This window comes from Thunnus thynnus, chromosome 14 (assembly GCF_963924715.1).
Source record: "Thunnus thynnus chromosome 14, fThuThy2.1, whole genome shotgun sequence".
Lineage (NCBI taxonomy): Eukaryota > Metazoa > Chordata > Actinopteri > Scombriformes > Scombridae > Thunnus > Thunnus thynnus.
This window is the reverse complement of record NC_089530.1, coordinates 22,070,227-22,091,594: the sequence shown is the minus strand read 5'-3', so window position 1 is coordinate 22,091,594 and position 21,368 is coordinate 22,070,227. Positions and strand designations below refer to the sequence as shown.

Below are 21,368 nucleotides of genomic sequence, written 5' to 3'. Positions count from 1 at the left end.
GACATCACCTAAGGCTCTGAGAAACTGCAATGAACATTTTTTTCACTTTTTAAAAAATATTTCATAAACTGACTGATTAGGAAATTAATAGGCAGATTAATTAATAATAAAAATACAGATAATCGTTATTTGCAGCCCTAAGTTATTCATCCCCTGATTGTTTTTCAGTTAATTGATTTAATTGTATAGTCTATAAAATGTCAGAAAAAAGTAAACAAAAAAAATGGCCATCTGAATTTCCCAGAGTCAAAGGTGACATCTTTAAAGTGTTTGTTTTGTCCAAAACCAAAAATATTCCATTTTCAATCATATAAAACTAAGAAAAGTAGCAAATTCTCACATTTGAGAAGCTGTAACTGAGCGTTTGGCATTTTTATGTGCAACATTACTTTAATGATTAATCAATTGCTGAAATGATTTTTTGATTAATTCTATGTTGATCGACATATAGATCCGATGAGTAATTATTTCAGCACTAATTGACATCCTCCTGCCTCATACTTATTGTTAGTGCCTTTCATAGCTACTAAAAACAGTCCTAAATGCAGCACAATAATTCAGAAATGGCATTTTGAGGGTTTGACCAGTACTGAGTTTTCATGTTTTAAACGCTTTGTATGCACACAAGACCACATTTTACATATTTTCATGGTAGTCATGGAATAGATTTTCCACTGCCCCTCAGTGTTTGCTGTGGAGGAAGGAAGTATTTCCTATTCCTTTTCCTGCCAATGTTTTTCCAGCCAGTCGGGGGATTTCAACAAGCTCAAGCCTCTGGGTTACCTCCACCCTATTAGTGGGGTTCACTGATAACATAGAACTCAGTTAGTCTCCTCTACAGTGGTGTGCAAGTTAGGGATTTCTGGTTTTGACCATAACATCTGGTATAGTTGTCTAATGGAGTTTACTTTCAACTCCAAGTGATTAACTGCTTCACCACCCTGAACTGTTAATGATTAGAGAACCACTCTATTAACCATTTGCATTAAAATTAAGTCAGTGGCCTAATTTTACTAGTCGTAATCTTGTGTACTTGTGTTAATTGTTCAGTTATCTCTTGTTACATGATAAATATACACATTTTTTGAGTATGTTTTACATCAAAGTTCCTGTCTTCTCTCTTCCTGTAAAACATGTTTGATGACTCCTCCTGAACTCGGGGCAAAAACGTTGTTTTCATTTCCAAAAGAATGTGGTTGAGGTCTTATTTATCCATGTCTCACTCATCCTCTTTTGTGATCTTATAAAAGGTGAGGGAGGTGTGTGTGTGGAGGCCAACAGTCCTCTGCATCCCGCATGACTGCTCCGCATTTCGATGTACTCGCAAAGTCACGTCCACTTTGTAGTGGTCCAATCAAATCTAAAGGATTTGATGTAAATTCTTCTTGTAATTGTACACCACCCACGTATTCCAGTTCCCTGGTAAATATAGAGCTGCAACTAATGATTATTTTCAGTATCAGTTAATCTGATTAGTCTTTTGGTCTTTAAAATGTCAGAAAATGTTGACCACTGTTTCCCAAAACCCAAGATGCAACCTAAAATGTCTTCTTTTGTCCTGACCAACAGTCCACAACCCAAAAATATCATAGAGGACTAAAGGGACCAGAAAATATACACATTTAAGAAGCTGGAACCAGCTTTATTTCTTCAAAAATGACTCAAAACAATTAATTGATTATCAAAATAGTTGGCAATTAATTGACTGTCCATAGACTAATTGATTAATTTAAGAATTGTTGCAGAGTAAATGCACCACATTACTGAAGCTACAACCTTCTTTTCAATGTTTTGAACACATAAAAATGTCACTCAGGCAGAGGCAGCGCTGCTCACAGCATTGACAGCAGCACTTTTTCTTATTGTACGTAGCCTGTAGCTAGTGTTTCAGTGTGTGCGCACTCATATCTTCTGTTTATGCACACATGATTGCACTATGACCATGTATACTGGTACGTGCTACAGTAGGTGTGGTATCAATATTTTCGGTTATCTACAGACCATGACAGTGCCTCCCATAAGCCTCGGACGGGACAGGGGATTAGGGATGTCCAGTGTATCTCCCTCTCTGTCACGCAAACCAACCAAAAACAAACCCACACAAGCGTGTGCACCCATGTAAGCAGCCCATCTGTCCCATGAGGTCGGCATCTGGCGGGTGGCAGGGGTGTCCAGTGTGAACTTGACCTCTGACTCCCTGCAAAAGGAGATGCCATCCACTGTATGTATCTACTGTATCTGTCCTACAACCGAGCTGTCTGCCGTAAACATGCAGCTGCACAGAGGCACATGCACACGCATGAACGTCCCCCCCCCCCCCGCCATTAGAATCATTAACTGGACAATGATTATATTAAGGCCAGACCCACAAGACTAATTTCACTAAGTGCAAAAAGCTTGTGCTGGAGGGTGTGTGTGTGTGTGTGTGCGTGTGTGTGTACACAGAGTATACAAATGTCTGTCTGTCCACTTGTGCAAGCTCATACTAGTTGGCAGCCACTGTTCTGGCCTCTTAGCTACTCTGGCTCGCTCTGTGTTCCTACCTTTTTGACATCCTGTCACTGCTGTAACTGTTTTGCTTTCCCCTCTAGTAGGCTTTCATCTTGAGATTTGAGTTTGGTCGCAAGATGTCAGTTTTAGAAGAGAACTATTGTTCTGAGTGGAGTAAGAGGAGCTGAAGAGATGGGAAAGAAATTGAATTTAGGGTGTTTATCTGTTACAGCTGCACAGTTAAATGAAAATGTTTAATGAAATCACATAGTTGCTAGTACATTGGCTCCCACACTTTACCCACTTTACCACATTGTTTTTTAGTCACAAAACAATTGCAACACTTATGGTAAAAAGACATATCAAGTATTCCCGTCCACTCAAAGACATTCGGTAAAACTAAACAGGGAAACATAAAACAGGGGGAATATTTTCTAAGTGAACTGACTGTTTCTTAATAGTACGCTTACGCCCATAGGCAAAACCTATTTGGCACACGCAGTCAACCAGCCAGTAAACGTTTTGAAAATTCATGTGAGATGGTTAATTGACGATATAACTTTGTCCAAAGCATTTCCTTTTTGAGTAAAGGCAAACAAAGTGCTCCTAAAGTTTATTTAGGCTGTTGTAGGCTATGATCGACATTTTCACACTAGCATGGCATGTTGATCATTTTTGGCCCCTGCACCTCTGAACCCCTGGTACAGGTGTTTCTTTAAGAAAGCTTCCCAAACAGGATATCAAGTTTTAATGGTTGCAAAAGTCTTTGCTTTAAAAAAAACTCAACATATCATTCATTATTGATTATTGTATCTATTATTTATGGATTCTTGAACATCATTCTTTTAAAAAGTTGTGTAGAAAAAGTTATCTTCCAAATGCAATATTGCAAAATTGATGTTGAACAGCATGAACTGCAGTCAGATGCAGTGAATGTTTTGCTGCCCTTCTTCTTGCTCAGTCGATTTCTAAGAAGTGTTTCTTGTATTTTTACCTACTGTAGCTCTTATATTGGACAAAAACAACGTATCTTGATAGCTTCTCTTCCGAGTACTGACACTGTGTCCTTCCTGTTTCCCCTCTCTTTCCTCAGATCACCAGAAACTGGAGCGGGAGGCTAGAATCTGTCGTCTGCTCAAACACCCAAACATAGGTGAGTCATTTCCAGAGCCTACGGGCTAGTGGATCAGTGGAGCAGCTGTGTTAATTCTGAACATCAGGAAAAGATGTTTAAAAGTAGAAATTTTCAGTCACTACAACAGATTTCTTTTGTTTGGCTCAGACTTGTAGATCAGAGAGCTGCAAAGTCAGTGCCGTTGTGTAGTCACATTCATTGAAATTGGTTTTACTTCCTCATTGTTTGGGGTCTCACAGACTCCATCGCTGTGGAAAAAATAACAAATAACAACAGTAATTGCAAAAACAATACATTTTTTCCTTTAATACTTTTCTACATCCTATAATATTATCAGACTCACAATGAACAGTAAATAAAAGGATCAAAATCGATGCAGCAGAACCAGGACCATCGTCCTATGTAATCTGGTGCCTACATTACCCACAATGCAACGCTATCACTGACAGCTATGTTGGAAATTTGCGTGTGTTGTGCTAGTATTGGCTAATGTAGCCAGGAGCCACTAGCCTCAAGCACAGATGAGGAGTGGTCTGCTAACCTCACTTTAAATTTCAAACTTATAGCCGTCAACCCAACTGAAGCTGTTCATGTTACGCAACTTGAGGCAATTTATCAGACTGTGCACAGCTTTCTCTCAACTCACAGAAGGCTTTAAATGACTTTTTTCACATATACAGTAGTACTCCCCAATACCTGCAAGCAGACTTTTGAGTTTCAGGCTGAAATTGCATTGTTCAGTATAAAATTCACTTATATTATAAAATAATATTAAGCAGTTGTCTTTTTCTGAGACATCTGTAAAGTCTCTAGACAAACATCTTGACTGATCTATTCGTCCACATGGGTTCAATTGTCCAGAGTCCATCTGCCTCTTAATTAATACAAAGATATTGTCACCACTGTGTGCTTGAGTTGATTAAAAATAGAAATATGCCTCCTATAATGGTCAAATCCAGGAGGATTTCTTTTTTTTGCAGTTAATTACAGTTCAGACGAACTCCGCGTTTGAACTTTCAGTCCTCAGCAAAATGTCATGTAGAAGAAAAGACAAAACTTTGAAATTAGGAATGAACACATTAAGACCAGATGCAACATTTGCATGTATATAACACTAGATATTGTATATCACTGAAAATGTCTCAGAGAATCTGCTAATCTTTATTCTATTTATAATTAATATTACATTCAGGGATAAAGTAGGTGAAGAGGTAAATTTTTTGTTAATGACCTTCTGATGCCAAAAAAAACAACTCAGTCAGTCTAGAAATAAGAGAAAACTCGGTTCTCTGTCTACATGTTTCTGTCTCTCTCTGACCTTTATTGGCACAATAGTGTTTTTTCATGCCTTCCTCCTGGTTGCATAGCAACAGGTGACGATTTCCACAGTACGTTTGACCGCTGACAGAGAAAAGAGACGAGGAGGAGAAAATAAATGTTACACTGAATGTGTCTGATTGATAACGTCACATCATCTAAAAGAGGCCGAGCTCATTTTGGACCAGTCATAAGATTTCATCAGTCAATTAAAATAGAATAATTTTTTAAAATGAGAGTTTGGGGGGTTCTTTATCTTTTATTCACTGTATCTCATATCCAAACATCGTATTGGCGTCCAGCTGGACAGTTGTTCAGTGTTGAGTTGACTTTTAATTAAGACTTTATTCTCATTTTTATAATTTTGGCTCTGCACTAAAGAAATTAAACCAATACTATGAAGTTGAACTGTCAAGTTTCCACATCAGACGAACACCATGTGGAAAAAAGGCAGGTTTACTCCAGTTCATCTGGGTCTACAGAATTTGATTTATAGCAGATTTGTTAGAAATTTGCACCACTGAAGTATCAACAGTGACAGATTCTTCATCCTCCATCTTGTGGTTCTGGTCTTAAAATCTGGTTGTAAGACTTCCATTGTTTTAGTTTATGTTGTGGTTATTTGTTGTTAACTTGTGTTTTATCAAATTTCACACAGAAAACTGAGGGCAATGTAGTATTATTCCATCACAGGAGCACTGTAAGGCTGCAGCAAACTATTATTTTCAATATCTGGCAATTAGTTTCTTCAATAATCACTTGATTGTTCAGTGTATAAAATAAAGCCCAAGTTAATATATTCAGATGACTTGTTTTGTCTGAACCAACAGTCGAAAACTCAAAGATGTTGAGTTTATTATCGATTAATTATCGACTAATTGTTTCAGCTCTAGAGTACTACCATGTACAGTGGACCATTAACAAATAGAAAAATTAACATTGTCACATATTTGCATTCAAGTCCTTTGTAGTCTTTTAGTCTGGTCTTTATCAAGTGAAACACTGTTGGATTGAGGTCAGGTGACCAACTTGGCCATCACCTCAAAAACTTTCATTGTCCTTCTGTAGTTTTCTAATATTGAGGTGCTTTAAAGAGGTCTACGAGACCTGCACTGTTTACCCAATACGGATGTGACAACCCTCAATTTTAAAGCTGAAACCTCATAGTCACTGTTTCATTTTAAATCCAATGAGTACTTCTTTTTTTTTAAAGTTAGCTTTCATCCTAGTCTTGTTCAGTTTAATAATATCTCTGAACCTCTGATGATAGGCAAATCAGCCAGTTACCTGGCATGTCATGGTGTGGGACATTTGCATGGTGCAACTGGCCAGCAGCCAAAGAGGTGAAGTGACTCTGCACACCAGCACCTGCACGGTCAGCTGCTCGCACTAATATGATCAACACTCTGAACACTGTGTGTTTGTGTGAAAGTGGATTATTAACGGTCACCTGATATCCTTCTCAATATTTGTATTAGTTTAGTCAGCAGAGAGCAGACAGAAGTACTTTTCCTGAGAATTGTGTCTTCATTTGACCTTTATGTTGAAGAGTGAAAATACCGTATCAGCACTCTGCTGCATATTTTAGAGTTTGACTGCAAACCTGATGATCCTCACATTCAGCAACCTTGGAAAGAGTGTGACTGTCCTCACCGGAAAAACAGCTTTGGTCGTCTGTTCAAACAACACAACTGTTTTCAAGCAACCTTTAACACCCGTGAGAGAAATTACTGTCTTCCCTAAGTAGCAAAGGTAGAAGTAGCTTCGGGGAGTTTTGGGTTAATTGTTGGGTCAACAAAGTTTGACATCGGAGAACACGGTTGATATCCTGTCTCATAGAGTCAACATGGGTTTCTGTTTTGTTCTTTTCTCCATGTTTACTTGAAAGCAACATGAGAATCATAATGAACTGGAACATACATATTATGTTACTGGTTTAAAGAATAGGTGTACTTATTAGCACTTAAGGACGTAGCTTACGCCCTCCAACTCAAATCATACTGAACAATGTGAAATATGTGCAGATATAAAAACATAAATTTAAACAATATAAAGAAAGAGGATATTCACATCGTGCTCCCCCCACGTTGACGTTTAAACATCAAAGTCTGCAAGTGTTTGAGTGCAGGAGAGTGAAAGAGCTCCAAACACTGCACTTTGTTAAACCATGCCACCTTGTTGAACTAGAGTGTTTGTTGTTGCGTTCTCTGTTCAGAAGTAAAACTGATCAGTTAGAGTCAGTCAACAAATTCAGACGACATGCACGTTAGAGCTGCAATGATTAGTCACCAAATATTTTGATAATCGATGAATCGTTGAGTCATTTTTTAAGAGAAAATGAAAAGTATTTTCTGGTTTATTTTGTCTTCTTTGATAGCAAACTGAATATCTTTGGGTTGTGGAATGTTGGTCGGTTGGGTGATATTTTATAGACCTAAGGACTAATCAATTAATTGAGAAAATAATCACCAGATTAATTGATGAAAATAATCATTTGTTGCAGCCCTGGTGCACATACATAATGCTGGTGAACCATATAGATGATTATGATCAAAAAGCAAAAGGATCTTTCTGATTCCTTTCAGGTTGTGTCTATTTTTCTTTTTGTAAGATGCAAAATCCCACTTTCATTTAATCGCAACTGCATTTACTAAATATTTTGAATTATAATGAAGTATATAACACTTGACTGTCATCATACTGTATCATCTCTTTTACTATTGAAATTGTGTGTGTGTGTGTGTGTGTGTGTGCGTGTGTGTAAAACCCAGACAATAGACAGTGGTCTCTTTGGAAAAGGAAGGAAATGGCAAAGTACCATTGTGGCAGAACTGCCAAGTGTCTTATCATAGTATGCAGTCCAGTGCTAGCTATACACACATAGAGAGAGACACACACACACACACGCACACACACACACAGAGCCAGAGCATGATAACAGTATAATAGGTATGGTTTCATCAGCCTCTTTCTTCTTCGTCCCACCTGATTCCTGCCTCTTCATCCTCCTGCTCTGCTTTTCTCTTCCTCCCTCCGTTGCTATTTCCTTATCCCATTCTCAAGGGGAGAGCTTGTCAAGTTTTCTTTTATCTCAATGTAAGTAGTCTGAAGGAAGAAGAAAGAGGCTAAAATACCACATTTTCAGACCTAATTCAAGAACTCAAGCACCTCCAACCACCTTGACACAGACTTATGGTCCATTGATGAAAGAGTAATAAACGGTCACAGAGAAATAACAACCCACAGTGCAGTAAATCAGTGCGTTTTCCTTTGAGTGTTTTTTTTATTTATACGCTCATAAATTATGTGATGACGTTTATAGTCAACACAGCGCAGGGCTCAACACTGATGGTTGCCCAGTTGACACAGGGACACTAATTTAGACCAGCGTCGTCCTGTTTGGCAAACACTCCTTCCTGTGTGAGGAAAAATTAAAAAACACTTTCGCCCCTCTGTGTTGAATGATGTTTTCTCCTTTTGTTTTTGTGTTTCTTAAACAGAGAGACTACCAGAAAGGAAATTACCAGTATCACATCAAGTATAAATGATTAAAATATGGCAACAATTCTGTCAATTTCGCCATCCAAAAAAGCTGATTCCTTGTTGCCAACCGGCCAGGTGGCACCCAGGCTTTAGAGACCTCCTGTCAGGCTCAGAGTAGATTATTTCAGATCGGCGGGGGAAAAACTGTGCAGCTTAAAACCTTGTATCCCTGTATGACTGTGTATCACTTCACCTTGTGTATGATTGTGTGTTAGTGTGTACCTTAATAACAGCGTGGGTTTCCTGTGTGGGTGTGTGAAATTAAACTGCATTTTTTGGACTTTGTTGACTATGAACAACAATCCACATTAGCTTTCCTGCTAAAGTCTCTTACTTATCTAAACACATGAACATACGTCTTGTCCTGCATCTTAAAATCTCTTTTCTCTGTCCTTTTCCTCCTTCACGACAGTACGACTCCATGACAGTATCTCAGAGGAAGGCTTCCATTACCTTGTCTTTGACCTGTAAGTACATCACGTTAACACACACACACACAAGCACACACACGCACAGTTCACAGGTTGTAAAGGTTAGAGTATTGCTCCAGGGTGAATTGCTTCACCTAAACAGCGAGCAAATTGTTTGCCCTTTTTTTATTTTCCATGACTGTCACCTTTCACTTCAGTATATCAGTTTTTCCACTGAGCTGCCGTGACGGAAAAAAGTCAGTCTACTCTTAAATGAAACCTTTTTTAACTAGTAAATGCACAAACTATGTTCAGTAGTGAGAGTTTTGTGTGACTGGAATTATTTGGTGGCCAATTTTTCACGTTATGCACATTTTACTCCTGTTATCAATGTGTTGGCTACACAAATTATAAAAAATAATGAGAACAGCTGAGTGGGGCGAGTTGCACTTTTCATACTTTAATGAAATATGAGACAGAATCTGGACTTCTCTTCAGCCTTTTGCATTGTAGTTCACAAAATATATCAATTTGTGCCATGTGTGTATTTGGTGTATATTTTCATGGCTTTGTTAGGCCTTTTTTAAGAAAAATATGCATTAAATAGCACATGTTAAATGTCATATTTTACATAGCAAACATGCAAAACACTTGTCTGATTCATGTTTTGCAGCTAAATTACATTTTAAATGATGTTTCTTATAATTAATTACAGTTTATCACCTTGCTTCACTTTGATTTACTCTACCTGCTTGCATTCAACAGGATCACATTGTGTTTAGAAGAATTCAGCACATAATTAGTTACTTAATTAAATATTGCTGCATAAAGGCTCTAGTCCACAGCCTTGTCTTACAGAGCTACAGATAAACTAACAAGACATGAAAAGCAGTCTTGTAAAGGCTTTATGTTGGATCTACGAGGACATGTCACCACTAACTTCAAGCCTTTATCATCTATTATAAATTAAGACACAACAGCAGATCAAAATAGCCAAGTTTGTGTCTAGAAATGCCATTGAAAGGTGTTGTTGTGATACTGTCTGAAGCACTTATTTTCCTCATTTGCATAAAAAGCAGAAAAGTTAAATAACAAAATCTCTTCTTTGTGTTTCTATCTGCAGTGTCACTGGAGGAGAGCTGTTTGAGGACATTGTTGCTAGAGAGTATTACAGCGAGGCAGACGCCAGGTACAGTATGACATCATGCGACATGTGAACACAAGTTGTTCTCACCACACAGTATATACTTTTTCTTTGAGCATGTGACTCAGGGTTCTGTAAATTTCATTTCATGAATACATAAAGCCGTCCTTATTCTTGAAACTTTATTTTGGGTCCGTCATCGTCAGCGTTTCCATTGCTGCACATCACCTGTCTGGATCATTCAGGCTAAACCTGAAGCGATGCTCTAGTAGATTTTTGCCATCTTGTCATGTGTTACATTACAGCTGAAACAGTTGATCCATTGAACAAGTATTAGATGGACATAAAATTGATCTGCAAGTATTGATAATTGATTAATCGTTAGGTAATTTTTTCTTGCAAAAACGTAAAAAAGTCATTAGTTCTAGCATTTCAGTTGTTCGCACTTTTTGCTTTTTGTGTTTTATATCGTTGCAAACTGACTATCTTTGTGTTTTGAACTGTTGGTTGAACAAAACAACACACTGGAAGACGTCACCCTTTAGGGCTTTGGGAAATTGTGACAGTTATTCCTCCTTGAGTTGTTTTTCAGAAAGTCATTTTACAGTAAAATCTACCGAAAACACAACTTGTGGTTAACCATGACGAAGAATGGAAACATTTAATATTTATAAATAACAGCTATAAATTTAATCTGCAAAGCTACAGTTTCATAGTGGTGATTACACCAGATTATATGGGACAGTTATTTGTCACATTTCCTGCAATATATGTTATCTTGGTGATAATCACAAGTGAAAAATGAACCCAGCTGTGCATGAACACATACATTTGGGATTAGTTATTTTCTGATAGTGTTCTGCACGACCAAGACTCCAGTTTGAGCCAGACAAAAATGAAGGAAAGGCAGGAGAGATACTAGGTGAAAAGTGTTGGAGACAGGGGGTAAGAGAGAGACTGTGATAAGATGTAAAATATTAAAAAAAGCGAATAAGGGCAGTAGAAAGGTAATCTGATGGGAACCATATTAGCTGTAAAAACGCGGAGTAGGAAGATAAAAACAGGGGTGGTGAAATACTGAAATTAGTGCGTGTGTCTGTAGTTTGAGGAGGTGAAGAGAGGATATGCAGAATAAAATGTGGAGTCCAGATTTAGCCTAATTTAGACACAATGTCGGGAGCTATTCTTTTGATTCTGTGTTAGAGAGAAGACGCTACTCTCCCAAAATCTGTGTCTGCACACCCTCCTGCTGCTGACCCTGACGTTACCTCTACTAATGTCAAGCTCAATTTAATTTAAAAGAAATAATAGTAATGTTAACTGCGCATCAGACCAGCAAAAGTACAGATGCTAGGGACAAGTTTATATAAGATACCACCAGCCCCCTCCCCCCCTTCCTCCCCTCCAAGCATCACACACACACACACACACACACACACTGCTTCCTCCTCTCGCTTCCACACATTCATCCACTAAAATGCACCCAACTTTTCTCCCACATACACCATCTATCCTGCTGTCTGTGTCAGCCATGTTGGATCCACAAATAACTATTACCACAAATACAATGACACACACTACATGGCCAAAAGTATGTGGACATGTTTAAACAGCGTTCCAGGGCTGCGACTAGCAATCATTATCTATAAAATGTTCAAAAATGGTGAAAAATGATTATTGCTGTTTCCCAAAGCCCAAGTTGACGTTCTTAAATCTCGTCTTTTGTCCCAAACAACAGTTCACAACCCAAAGATATTTAGTTTACTATCATAGAAGACTGAAGAAGAAGAAAAGAAGAAAATATTCACATTTGAGAAGCTGGAATCAGAGAATTTGGACATTTTTTCTTTAAAAAAACGACTCAAAACAATTAATTGATCATCAAGATAGTTGGCAATTGGTTGACTAATCGATTAATTGACTAATCATTGCAGTTCTATGTCATTCCAAAACCATCGGCATCAATAGGTTGCTATAACAACCTCCTCTCCTCTGGGAAGTCTCTTCACAAGTTTTTAAAACCAGGGACTCGTTTCACAAAAGCGATTTGAGAGCGCTGCTTACATGCATTTTACAAATTCTGGCAGTGTTACATTTCATAAATAATATTGATAATGATCAACCTTATTTAGCACCTTTCATACACAAAATGCAGCTCAAAGTGCTTAACAAATTTTAAAAAGGAAGAAAAGTGCAGACAATTTAAACAGTTAAAATAATATACATTAATTTAAAAAGAGGAAGGAAGCAAAATAATAAAGAGTTTAAAAAAAATCATCTCATCGTCATCATCTTAATTGTAATCCTGTAATATCGAGCAGTAGTGTTTATAATCAATAAAGTTTAACAGCTGCCCTCAAATTCAGAGGCGGAAAACTCTTCAGTTTGGGTGCAGAGCGACAGAAAACAGCTTCACCAAATGCCTGTAATTTGTCAGTCCTACTGGGCTCTCTAAAGGGTTGCAAGGATGGCCGTTATTTTGATTAGTGAAACGTGAAAAAAAGACTGAGAGGAATCGATCTCAAGGTGCAGTTTTGGTGAAATGGGTCCCCAGTTGCAGGGATTCGCTCCCATTCAGCCACAAGAGCATTAGTGAGGTCAAGCACTAATGTCGCAGTCAGCTCTCCAATTTATCCCAAAGGTGTTCGTTAGGGTTGAGGTCAAGACTCCGGATCTCCACACTCATTTGGTTAAATATGTGGTAGCTAATCTTTAAATTGTTTATCATTTTGTGGTCTATTGATGAGCTGGCTGTTATTGACCAGTGTGCAGGGTGGAAACTTCAATTGATCTTTTATTTTCTCCTTTCTTGCACAGTCACACTGTTGATTTGGCATCTTGAGCTTTTTTTGTTCTGTCTTTCCCTTTTGACCTCGGCTTGTATCAGCATGTCTCTCGTCATTTCCAGTTTATTATTCCTCTCAGGTTTGACCTTGTTGGGCACAATTAAGCATTAAGTTGACTTGTATTGATTTGATTGGATTTCAGAAAGTCTCTCATTTGCTTCACCTTTCATGTCATATGAATTAAAAAAAAAGATTGATTCCAAGGACATTGTGTTGAGTTAGATTTTTTTGTTTTTCATATTTTTAAAATGGTTTCTCTTCAAGCACATGTCAGTCTTCACTCCATTGTCATCTAGCTGTTGTGGATTGACAGATGTGTCCTCTGTTTCTCATCCTTCTCTGTCTCCTACAGCCACTGCATCAATCAGATCCTGGAGAGCGTCAGTCACATCCACCAGCATGACATCGTGCACAGGGACCTTAAGGTGAGATATATCGTGCGCCAGCGGTTGAACGTCTGTACTATCAAACATACTAGTTGTGCAGAAATCTATTTTGGTCTGTGTTGTGAATGAAGATGAAAGGGATGTGTGGCGATTCACAACAGGTCTGCACACACATGCATGCACTCCACGCAGACGTCATGCAGTGACGTTAAGAACAACTTAAAGGCTGAGCGTCATCGCTCCCTCTCTTCACCTGCTTCCCTTCACCCCTTATTTCTCTATTCCCATCTCCGTCTATGCTTGCAGCCCCCCTCCTCTTTTTCATCTAACCCCCCATTTTCCTCTCCTTTCTACTCTCTTTCCCCCTCCCTCTTTTCCCCCTCCCCTCCCTCCCTCCTGCACTGCCGCGGAGTGACGAAAGCAGACTAGCTGCTATTAATAGCGGGTCGGTGGGTGAGATGACGGCCAGTGACGATTTCCCTTGCAGCAGAATCGTTCACCCCTAGCAGAAAACCAACACCACTGTGACCTCATCAGCTGTGTCATTAAATGTTAATAATGTGGTAAATGAAGACAGCAAAGTGAGCTGAAATTTGAACGCCTGGATAATTGTGCCATTTTTTTTTTTATATTTTATTGCTGAGTTACCGAGTTCAGAGTCCAGAACTTTAATAGTTGACGAAATCATCTACTTTAATGTGACAGAGCAACATTAAAGCATTAATGTAGTGAAAGTAGACAAACATAATTGGAAAATTAACAGTCTGTCTTTGTGTGAGAGTTGCTTAAAGTGACTTGTGTTGCTTTTCATTGATTTCTAGCTTGCATACAGTATGTGTCTTAGTATCAAATGAACTTTTAAAGTGAAGAGTATTAGAATGAAGATAACGATGATAGATGATGAGGGCGGAGGATATAAATAAATTACATGTAGTAGTTAATGTACAGCGTTCTCTCTGTGCTGCATCATTACTGCAAACATGTCTCTCTTAAATGTTATAATGAACCACTAATCAATGTATTCGCAGTTAACATTTTAATCCTCATTGACCGGCTGGTGTGGCAGCCATTACAAACTCAGCCAATCAGTGTTTAAACCCACAGAAGTTTATTTTAAATTTATTTAAATATTTTAAATTGGTGAGGATCAGAGTTTTCAAGGACATCAAACTAGAAAACATCACATTTGAGAAGCTGGAATCAGAGATTTGGACCTTTTTTTTCTTAATAAATGACTAAAAACGATTGATTATCAAAATAGTTGAGAATAAATTTTCTGTCGATTTGACTAATCGATAAATCAACTAAGTGTTGCAGCTCTATGTCAGACAGTGTGGAATAAGATGATTTTTCCAACCTTGAAGCTACTAAAGCTGCACTAATCAATGTTTTTATATTAAGAACGGATCACTTTGTGTAATGTGAAAGCTGTTTGTAGTAATGAACCTGCAGAGAATTATCAGCGTCTTTCAGCGTCCTGCAACTTCACCTTTTTGGTTCACTCTCACTACTCTCATCAACCTCAACTCCAGAAGCAGTAGTTTATCTGTGAAAAAGCTGTGATAAACACACTGTACATTACCTGCCCAGCACCAAACAGCAGACAGACAACTAACTGGTGAACGTACTGTAGTGAAGCATTTAGCAGCTGAAGAGCCGGATATTTATTTCCCTGAGGAGTTGGTGAAGACAAACGCAGACCTAAAAGGCGAGAAGATATTGGACCTGAATTTGTCAGATGTCTAGACACACCACCACAACTTTACGGGTGATATGATGTCAGCGTTGTGTTTAGTGGCCAAAAACATTGTGGTAAATGGACTGCACTTATATCACGCCTTCCTACCTTAATGGACAAAGCGCTTTACAATCTTTGCCTCTCATTCACACACACTCACACACCGATGATGGAGGAACTTGGGGTTTGGAGCAACTTTGGTTTCAGTGTCTTGCTCAAGGACACTTCAACATTTGGACAGGAAGAGCCGTGCGGTTAGTGGACGACTCGCTCTACCTCCTAACCAAACAACCAAACAATCAAGTAATTCTGCTTTAAGATGTTAGTTTCTTTCAGAAAGATTCTTGGTAGTCAGTTTCCTCACCAGACAACTAAAAAGAAGGCAACAACATCTGCTTTTATTTTATTTTTTCCAAGTAACTCCAGGGGATGAAGCTGCCAGAGGCAACATCTGTATTGGACACATAAAAATACTAATATTCCCAACAAAAGTGTGTCGTGGAGAGGTGTGACCTCACACACACACACACACACACACACACACACACACACACACATACACATCATATTTTTGCCTCCCTGTCATCTTGGGAGGGCCACTCGCTGAAGGGGAAAAGAAGAATTGGAGAGAAAGAGTTGAGAGCTGTTGGCTGGTGGCAGACTGGGTTGCCATGGTAACTGTGGGGTGAGGTCACCCGGCTGCTGCAGCGCCAGCGTAGGGACTCATTATGCCACCTCCCATCTATCTATCTCTATCTGTCTGTGTTCGTCTGTTGCCTTCACTCCAGCTCTCTGTCCCCGTGCGGTTCCCCCTTTTCTCTCTCTCTCTTTGCCATTGTTTCAGCTCTGCCTGATAGAGGAGCAAAATGGTGGAAGGAGGGAGGGATGGAAGGATAGATAACTAAAGGGAGAGAGAGAGAGAGAGAGAGAGAAAGAGACTGACAGATGAAAAGGAACAATTTTGCAGCACAAAGACAGTTGGTACAAGTGTCAGATATCCGTCTGTCTGTCCAAGGAGGCCGTGAGGACAGCTAACTACTGCAAAGACTTTTGCCCTCAATACACACACACACACACACGCACACACACACACACACACACACACACACACACACACACACACACTAGAACATAGGGCCACCACATTGTTAAAGAAAATCTATTTAGTTTTTGCATGATATGTAAAATGTATACATTCAAAATCAGGTTTTGACAAGGTGCACAAAAAGTTTATTTTCATTCGAAAAGTAATGTAAAGTAGTAAAGTAAGTATTTACAGAGATGATAACTGGCTACATCAGCTGTCTTGAGTCGCAACAGTCCCATAAATTGTAACCTGAACAATAACATATTAAAACTGCAGTTCATGTGATTTCTATCACTTGCCATTGTGACAACTCTCTGATACGAGTGTGACCTAGCAAGGCCTTGTTTGGGGTGTTGTTTTTTTTTTTTTTTTTTGTGGTGAAGCAAGAAATCGTAAAATCTTGCTGTGATACTTTTGCTTTAAAAGGTCAATACTGTGTTGAGTAGTCTGCTCCGAGCGTAACATCACTAACTTTAACCGTCGTGCTGTTAATCTGGCAACCGCATCTAAGAGAGAGACAAACTGAAAGAAGACTCTGCACACACTCAGCTTATGTGTTAAGAGATATTATCTCTGGTTACAGGAGATGTGGTCTCGTCAACGTGTTCTTTGTGCGTTTACACCAACATTAACGTGCAGTAATGTACACTCAAGGCACTTTCCTTAACCCTCACATAATGTTCATAGTCTGACCCTTCATAATTAGCCTCTCTACCACACTTCTGAACCACAAATCTATCTTTCATGATACCTCATCAGTCATTAATAAATGGGTGATTAAACCTTAATGAAGCCTTCAGAGAGCAGAGACATTGTAGCCTTTAGGTTTTACACTATTTGTTTATGGAGAAAAAAACATTCACACTATATTATGGTCCTGTGTTACCTGAAACAGGAGAACATCACGATTTCAATGGATTGGAAATATTTCCATTTTTGCATATTCTCTTAAAGTTTCAGGCTACAGGAATGGTGTTAAAGGTGTTTTTACTGCTCTCAAATGTAAAAATGGGTCAAAACAGTATGTAAGGGTTTATTCAGCAGTTCTGTAAATTTACTTGGGTGAATTCATGCTAAAAGTGACGACAGGGAGAAATCCAAAATTATAAAAACAGAGCTGATAAAAAGACAGAGCTGCCAACAATCACATTGTAGAAAACACTGTGTCTAGCCCACAGAGTCTCGTCCCGTTCCTCATACAGCATATGGAGTCCTTTATTATTAAACTGATCATACATGAGACGTTTTTTTTGAAGTTTAAAGAGGGTTATGGTCTTTGGGTTTAGGGGTGACATGAATGAAAACATGCCATTTGACCGAGAAAGGCTAAAGCTGGCTGTTGGACTTCAGATCTTTTTGTTATGAAGCAACAATGCTAACCACTGAACCACCAGGCAAAGAAAAAAAAAAACAACAGGTCAACTTTATATTATGAAAAAATTAAAGACCTAAAACAAGTAAAGCTAAAACAGCTGTGCAGTTATAATCAGCAACTGACCTCACATCAGATTACACTTGACCTGACATGTTTCTTCCTCTCTTCTCTTCATTATGTGAGAGGAACTACAAAGGAAAGAGACACAAATAAGGAAAGCAAGAAAGACAGCTAGAATAATACATCTTTATCTCTGCCAAGCGCTGACTTTTTTTTTGCATGACTGTATGAACAGGAGGACAGTGTCAAAATGCTGTTAAATCCTGCAATGGTCTTTCCTTTGGGGGATGCCTTTGTCGCCTGCTTGACCAAATCATGCCTCATTACTACTGTAGATGTCATCATGCTCCTGCAGCTCATCCAGTCATGCAGACATATAGGACATTTCCTGACTGAGGGTACATGCTCATCACTTTTGCCCTTAATTAAATGTTGTTTTCTTGTCGCTCATAACAATTCTGTGATTGAGCTTGTGCTATACAAAACTTTATAGTGTCTGTTTGAGGATAAATTTAACATTTTTTTTCTTAAATATGTCTGAAAGTGGAAACACAGACATTTGATGTATCTTTTCTAACATGAAGGTTTGAGTGTTTTTCTTCATTTCATTGGAAATGGTTGTTTTTTTTTGAGTGTTGGTCAGACAAAATATGAAATGTTACATGAGACATCACGTTTATCTCTGGTAACATGTTACGGGATGTCTTATTTTACACATTTATAAATCATCAGAAAACAAATGAATACATATTGGAGACAGTCACTAGTTGCAGCTCTAGTGAACATATTTCATAATTAATTAATTTATCTGTGTGTGTGTGTGTGTGTGTGTGTGTGTGTGTGTGTGTGTGTGTGTGTGTGTGTGCTACAGCCAGAGAACCTGCTCCTGGCCAGTAAGATGAAGGGAGCAGCAGTGAAGCTCGCAGACTTCGGCCTGGCGATTGAAGTGCAGGGGGACCAACAGGCATGGTTTGGTAAGAGAAAACACATCCTTTATTCTCTGTTTTCACTCTGCATTCAGCAGCAAGAAAAACCAGCAGCACTGCTTTAGAAAATGAGACCGTATTAAATCAGTAGAGATAGTTTGTGTTTCAGTAAATTATCATATGCTACATTTCTGTTATTGTATAAGAGAAAAGTACATAAGAGCATTTTTAGAAAGTAGTAAATAATCAAAGTTTCTCGGTGGGTTATAAATGTAGGTCACACTGTCTTAAAAGAACTGTCGGTAAATAAAAACTGTTGCATTTTTGAAGTTATATTATGGTATTATTGTGAATATAGTTTTATATTCAACACAGCAAAAAATAAGATAATAGTGAGTTTGTGTGTCTTGTGAAAATAATTGGAAAAGGAGCAGAACAAGAAGAAGATGAGGTTGGTAAAGCGAAGGAGAAATGTGGAGATAATGTCATTGTGCTAATTTGTCTAAAACACAGAAACTGAATAACAGTTGAACTTTTTGTAAATTGGTATAAAGGTCAGAGAGGCTTATAAACCCATAGGCTTGAATCATGTCACAATGGTGTATATCAATATTGTTTTATCATAATTTCATTCCAGTCTGTTTGTGATTTCACAGGTTTCGCAGGAACTCCTGGTTATCTGTCCCCAGAGGTGTTGAGAAAGGACCCGTACGGCAAGCCTGTGGACATATGGGCATGTGGTCAGTTAGTCAGACTTCACCTTTTACATGTTTGTAAGTTTGTTTATCCAATGTATTTATATAGATGTTATGTGTGTGTGTGTGTGTGTCTATGTTTCAGGAGTGATCCTGTACATCTTGTTGGTGGGCTACCCTCCCTTCTGGGACGAGGACCAACACAAACTGTATCAACAAATCAAGGCCGGTGCATACGATGTGAGTACCTCTCTCATGTATTTTACACTTGCATGTGTGTTTTTGTGTGCAGCAGTGCAACACAGTTTTTCTGGAAACAGTTGACATAACATGATGATGATGTTGAATAAATCTTAATAGTTATAGCCAGCATGGTAACTGGCCGCGGTAAGTGGACAGAGAATATCGCCACGACTGTGTGCTTATTTTCTAGAAAGACACAATCAACTACACAAACAAGACAAAACTATTTGTTATCGTTCACACTTCTCTGTGACATCCACATGACCAACAGTCTTTGCCTTGTGTGTGCAGTGTTGGAGTCGTGGCAGGAGGAGCATGCAGATGTTGAATCTCATGTGAAATATATATATATATATATATATATATATATATATATTTAATGTACTGTAATTCTAGGTCTGTGAACACAAGTGGAGCTCTTTAGCTCTTATAAAGTTGGTTTGGTGAGCTTGTCAGCAAACAGTTGCTTATTTAGACCTCTAGCAGACAAAGAGCAATATTAGCATTGCTAGTTGCTAACTTTTCCTGACTTTTGGTGCTGGGAGGATCGCATCCAGTTGATCCATCTAAGCTTTTTTCGCTGAAAGCTGTTTTCGTGCTGCGGCTGAAAACGGTGCTGATGAGAGCGGTGAGACTGAATCAAAACAGTAAAGTTACGAGCTGTAAAGCGAAAACAATGAGCTGAAAGATGCTATAAAGCTCTGAAGTCAGGTGATAAATGTCTGTGGGTTCATCACTATAAGTGACACCGTTGTTAATATAGAAATACTGATTAATGCGGCTTTAATGAACACTATTCATGGGCTCATCCCAGGCTTAGTGTGCAACTTTTCAGTATGTGGATCCTTGTGGACGAGAGAGTGTCTGCTTTCATTAAACTATACAAATTTTTGTTTCCTGTTTTGAAATATTATTTACATGGATGTGAAAAACAAACACAGCACCTCGAGATGAGCCCTGCAGGACACCTTTGCCGAAAGCTCATTTTAAGTCAAATAACAAACAGCGAGCTGAAATTAAATTCTGAAATTAAATTTCAGTTTTTAATTGCTTGCTACTTGATATTGCATAATTTCCATCTTCACTGTAGAAGAAAAAATGATACAATATGAGAGCAATAGGCTTATTTATCAGATCTTGTCATATTCCTCTGGGAGATAGGAATTTATTACCCGTATTAATTTCCATAATTGGAAGCAGCCACATCTAATGAATGTGCATAATATGAGCATTGATATGAAGTGATGGTGACAAGCACTTGTAATAATGTGCACTTCTTGAATATCATCACTGTCATGCCAGATACCTTGAGTCTCTTTTTTTCATCTTGTAAGTAATTGACAACTGACACAAGTTTTCAAGAGATGTTTACTTCAAATGTCTCTTGAAACCTTGCTTTGATATTTAGTAGTAAACATGTTTTCATGCTACTTGGATGGACGAACGGATGGATGGATGACTAAAGTGAGAGAAACTCCACCTGTTACTACTGAAGCGGCTTGAAAATCACTGAGCTTCTTCAGTGTTAGATGTTTGGTGTTAAATGAAATCATAATAAGAGTGATATATATTCTTAACATTTCTTCCTCACAATCTCCCTCTTTCAGTTTCCATCTCCAGAGTGGGACACAGTGACCCCCGAGGCCAAGAATCTGATCAATCAGATGTTAACGATTAACCCTGCCAAAAGGATCACCGCCGACCAGGCCCTCAAGCATCCCTGGGTCTGCGTAAGTGACACTCATCAAAATCAATCTTTTCCAGCATGTAAAATACTGGTGTAGGTGTTGTCACCAGCTTCAAAAACAATTTGTTACATTTTTTGCGCTAGCTTCCTTATTATTAAGCATTTTTTTGCCATCTCCGTCACATCCAGTAGCTTAGTTTTAAAACTAGGACTGCTGGACACAAAAACCTACATATTTCTGTAGAATAAAACACATTCAAAGCTCTCAGTTAAATTGTTTCACGCG

At 38.5% G+C, this 21,368-nt stretch overlaps 1 protein-coding gene across 21 annotated transcripts in view; it reads left to right on the top strand.

Moving 5' to 3' along the window:
- The window catches only part of camk2g2 (calcium/calmodulin-dependent protein kinase (CaM kinase) II gamma 2), an 81,288-nt gene that overhangs the window by 31,754 nt on the left and 28,166 nt on the right, over window positions 1-21,368 (top strand). For all 21 annotated transcript variants that reach the window (XM_067610569.1, XM_067610568.1, XM_067610566.1 and 18 more), the window contains exons 3-10: window positions 3,584-3,643; window positions 8,898-8,952; window positions 10,019-10,084; window positions 13,238-13,310; window positions 18,403-18,505; window positions 19,114-19,197; window positions 19,298-19,392; window positions 21,003-21,125. In XM_067610569.1, the coding sequence (XP_067466670.1) occupies window positions 3,584-3,643; window positions 8,898-8,952; window positions 10,019-10,084; window positions 13,238-13,310; window positions 18,403-18,505; window positions 19,114-19,197; window positions 19,298-19,392; window positions 21,003-21,125 (659 nt within the window). The remainder of the gene's footprint in view (window positions 1-3,583; window positions 3,644-8,897; window positions 8,953-10,018; window positions 10,085-13,237; window positions 13,311-18,402; window positions 18,506-19,113; window positions 19,198-19,297; window positions 19,393-21,002; window positions 21,126-21,368) is intronic.